General features: G+C 42.3%; 1 protein-coding gene across 3 annotated transcripts; it reads right to left on the bottom strand.

Moving 5' to 3' along the window:
* LOC129294150 (uncharacterized) lies at nt 1-1,615 on the bottom strand. Of its 3 annotated transcripts, XM_054932303.1 has the most exons (4): nt 1,325-1,615; nt 826-1,242; nt 615-671; nt 1-509 (listed from the first exon to the last, which is right to left on the bottom strand). In XM_054932303.1, the coding sequence occupies exons 1-3, from the start codon at nt 1,423-1,425 to the stop codon at nt 659-661; spliced, it is 531 nt and encodes a 176-aa protein (XP_054788278.1). In that variant the 5' UTR covers nt 1,426-1,615; the 3' UTR covers nt 1-509; nt 615-658. The 3 variants fall into 3 exon arrangements, with proteins under 3 accessions (XP_054788278.1, XP_054788276.1, XP_054788275.1); XM_054932301.1 differs by lacking the exon at nt 1-509 and having other exon boundaries at nt 546-671; XM_054932300.1 differs by lacking the exon at nt 1-509 and having other exon boundaries at nt 546-1,242; nt 1,325-1,608.
* Between the last annotated feature and the right edge of the window lie 2,178 nt (nt 1,616-3,793).

Below are 3,793 nucleotides of genomic sequence, written 5' to 3' on the forward strand. Positions count from 1 at the left end.
TAGCTCCAAAATTACTGCTATGCCTTCCTATATCATCCAAGGAATCAAATAATGCAATGCTCGATCTAAATTCGTAAAAACCACAAAAGGCATCTATAAGACTATAACGTCTAGATCCAGCAGTTGACCTTGACCCCTCCCTGTGATTGACTATCTCTGTCAGTCTGGAAGCACACCTAAAAAGCAAGTGCAGAAGAAGTTGCCTCGAAATTTCTACCCGGCTCTCCAATCGCTCTCTCTTCCTTCCCCTTCGGACTTTGGACTCATTTGGCACGCAAATAAAGACGCGTAGCGTATGATAGTCATCGTAGAAACAAATGTCTTGGCCGTCAATTATGGACTCACAGGACGCTGTATCCCTCTCAAGTCCCATCCGCCTTGCAGCTTACGGTGCATCATATATCACTGCCACTCAAACTCACTCACATCCATATCCACATCACACCAGTTTGATCCCACTCCCATATTTGAAACTGCACTCTTTAAGGATCCAGTCGACGGATTAAATCCTACAGTTCCTTGCAAATTAAATTACAGCCACAACGAAAGTGAAATGGAAACAGTCATTTATTTTCTGGTAGTAATGACTGATGAGTCAAGACAAAAAAGGTTACATTGATGGGTCGTCTCCTTTCAGTTCGCCCGTGGGTTCCGTAAACTATACATTGTGCCTGGACAAGGAGTTTCAAGAAAAAACCCAGAAGAAACAAAAACGCATGACCTTGTTTTTATGTATTCATCGTCTCTTACAGAAAAATCTATTTTGTTTTTTTTAAAAAAAAAAACTGGTCTATTCAACTAGAAACTTCATCCAAAAGCTTGTACCTCCTCACTTTATTCCTGAAGACCTGCCTCGTGATGATCCTGCTCGTGTTAGATATATCCTCGGACTTGGTTCTCCTCAGCCTTTCCTCTAAACCGCCATCTGTCACGATCCTCTTCCGGGGCGATATCAGCACCGAGGACGGCGGCGACGGTGATCTCGCCTCCGGCGACTTCCGTTTCTGGATGCCTTTGTTCTTCGCATGGGCCTCGCCCTTCTTACCGCCGATCTTGGGAGAATTTACGTTGCTGTTCTTGATTCTCTTGTTCTTGCTCTCATCACCCGTGCTCCCATTATTTTTGAAGGATGAAGAGGAATTCGAAGAATTGAGCGACTTTTCTTTGACGTCATCCTTCTGAACCAAACACCAATTGCAAGTTTCATAGGCGTCCACTCGCGGGTAGAGGTTACTGCAGTATCTGAAAAACCGATGATACAAGTGAGCAAAAGAGAGTCGAACTCGTTGAGAAATGACAACACGTAGAAATCGTCGAGGCATACCTGTGCTGGGATCTGAATTGGCAGACTTTGCACTGAAAAAGCTCCTCAGGGAAGCCACAATCGCCGCACATACAACACTCAGGCTTGGGTTTGGTGGTCATGTTACTTATTCATCGAAAGAGAGACGAAGGAGGAGGCAGAGGATGCCCGATTCGCATCTCGGGTACTATATAAATAAAGAGGGGGATTTGAGTTCCCGGGTCGTCGTGTTAGGGAAGTTGGTCATATATGTAATGTAACGGCAATTTCGTGTCGCTGTAGGAAAACCCAATTAATTAATTTTTATGGAGGCTGTTAGGGGTAAGGCAAGTAAGATAGGGACGTCAATCCCTTCGCAAGCCACCCCTTCTCTTGTTAATTAATTCACGAATAGCTCTTCGTCTTCCCAAATTTCTAAAGACGGGGTCAAGGTCATGGGCTCTTGGCCACGCACGGGTCAAGCCGTAGGCTCCAAAGACAATTGTGGATGAAGGTTTCAAGTGGTGAGACCCAAAGGGAAAAAAACAAAAAACAAAATAATTTCAACCCCCATTCTGTGAAATTCCACATTCACAAAAATTAAAATTTCCTTTGTTCCAGCCTCATCGCATGGTCGATAATGACGAGTATCGGGAAGGCCGGTTCAAGAAATGCCGAAATATTGCCAAGTTACTGCTATTGCAATATTTTGCGTACGTGCCACTCCTACTTTTTTGAGCGAGCGAAGCTTATAATAACCGCCACTCGTTAATTTATGGAAATTCATAATTAATTCATTCTTCTCTTTTTCTGGGGTATCAAATCAAAGACTGTGATATCTTACCAAAATAGACAGAAGTAGGTTAAACAGATTCCTATACATGTGATGTGAGTATGTAAGGCTCATTTTAAACGACAACGTGGCTCAGGGTGATTGATTTGGCCACAACCGCCATACTTATCCAAAGTATTGAAGATTCAGACTGAGACATCCTTCCCTTCCCCCCATTTATCTGCTTCGATGTTTGTAGCCGTAGGGTCCATCCGCAAGACCGCAAAGTAACTAGGTGAGTGGCCGCTCGTCTGCCTTTATCAGTTGCGATCTGCTTCTGCTTCCCTAACACAGGTGGTATAAGCAATAAAAACAAAGAAACACTTTGCTTCGTTTGAGTTTACATTTTGTTAATAATTTTAAATATAAATGCAAGTGCAAGGCTTGAAAATTATGAAGACATTTTGTCTATCAGCTAAGTAACTAGCTAAACATCCTGAAGGGGTTCTGAAACATAAATCATGACACTGCCCAATTTGTGAGCCTCTTTTTGCAAGGTAGTCTGCGCACTTGATAAAAACTTCCCTGCTGTGTGAATGCTGAATTTGAACGTCCCAATATGAGGAAGGCAGAGATCTGGTGTCATTAACTTCTGTCCTTGGAGGTGGTTGGGACCTCCATCATTCATCAACAGAGATGCAATGCCTCGATCTAAAGAATCAGTATAAACTTTAAATTTAACTTTTTTAAAATCATATGGCTTACGAAATCTCGATCCAATATCCAGTGCATGAAGTTTAGCTTCAGTTGATGGTATATGTTGTCCTGAGCTATTTTGAAATCTAACTCCACCACATGCATGCTGATTGTCTTTGATTGTTAACCGAGCCATCCACATCCAATCTGAGAAAACCTTAAACCTGAAGTGAAGGGGGTGGAGTCCAATGGTGATCTTCTTTTTCCTGACCGTTTAAAGCCTTGTGGATGAGTTTCCCGTTGACCGTAGCTTCCATCATATTGTGTAGACAGGGATGAAGAATCTCGCGTGGCTCTGATCTGGTTTCTAAAGCTCTTTTGCACTTATTCTTCCAAAGAAGCCAGCAAGCCAAGTGGCGTCCAAAAACCTTTATCCAAGATCATTATTGTTGCCCTTCCTGCCTCCAGGATTCTGTTGTGAGTTCCATTTCAACCAAACCTGTAAGACACACAGAAAAAAGCTTGCAGATATAAAGGGTTTATTAAAACACTCCACGCCCATGCAGAAAGCAGCGTTTTTAATCTCAATTCTCGTCACTTCTTTCTGAATATTTAGCTTCTAATTCTGCATGATTTAGAGGAGGGAAGCTCACAGGCCAGCTGCAAAATCAAGCATAGCATCATTATCTTTGGAGCAGAGATTTTGAAAACAATCGCAAGCAATTTGTTTCAATCTGCCAATCTCCATCTACCAATTTCCAGAATCATCTTTCAAAGCTTCAATATTTCCCCTTTTCCGTCTGGTCACTGTTGAAGCTTCAAAGAACTTCGTGTTCTTATCCCCCATTGCAATCATTTGCAGCATGACTTTTAGAACCATGTCAATTCTGCCTAGGCGACCAGTTTATTATACTTTTGTCAAGCTTCTTTCAAGTTTAGTTAGCCCGTTGCTTCTACTTCTTGTTAGTTGTTGATGACATGCCAGACTCTTGGGTGATGATTAGCTCTAGCTAGGCCTAAAATTCTGATCAAACATTTTGCAA

Source organism: Prosopis cineraria, unplaced genomic scaffold (genome assembly GCF_029017545.1).
Source record: "Prosopis cineraria cultivar Desert tree isolate PC_DT_omini unplaced genomic scaffold, ASM2901754v1 PC15, whole genome shotgun sequence".
NCBI classification, from domain to species: domain Eukaryota; kingdom Viridiplantae; phylum Streptophyta; class Magnoliopsida; order Fabales; family Fabaceae; genus Prosopis; species Prosopis cineraria.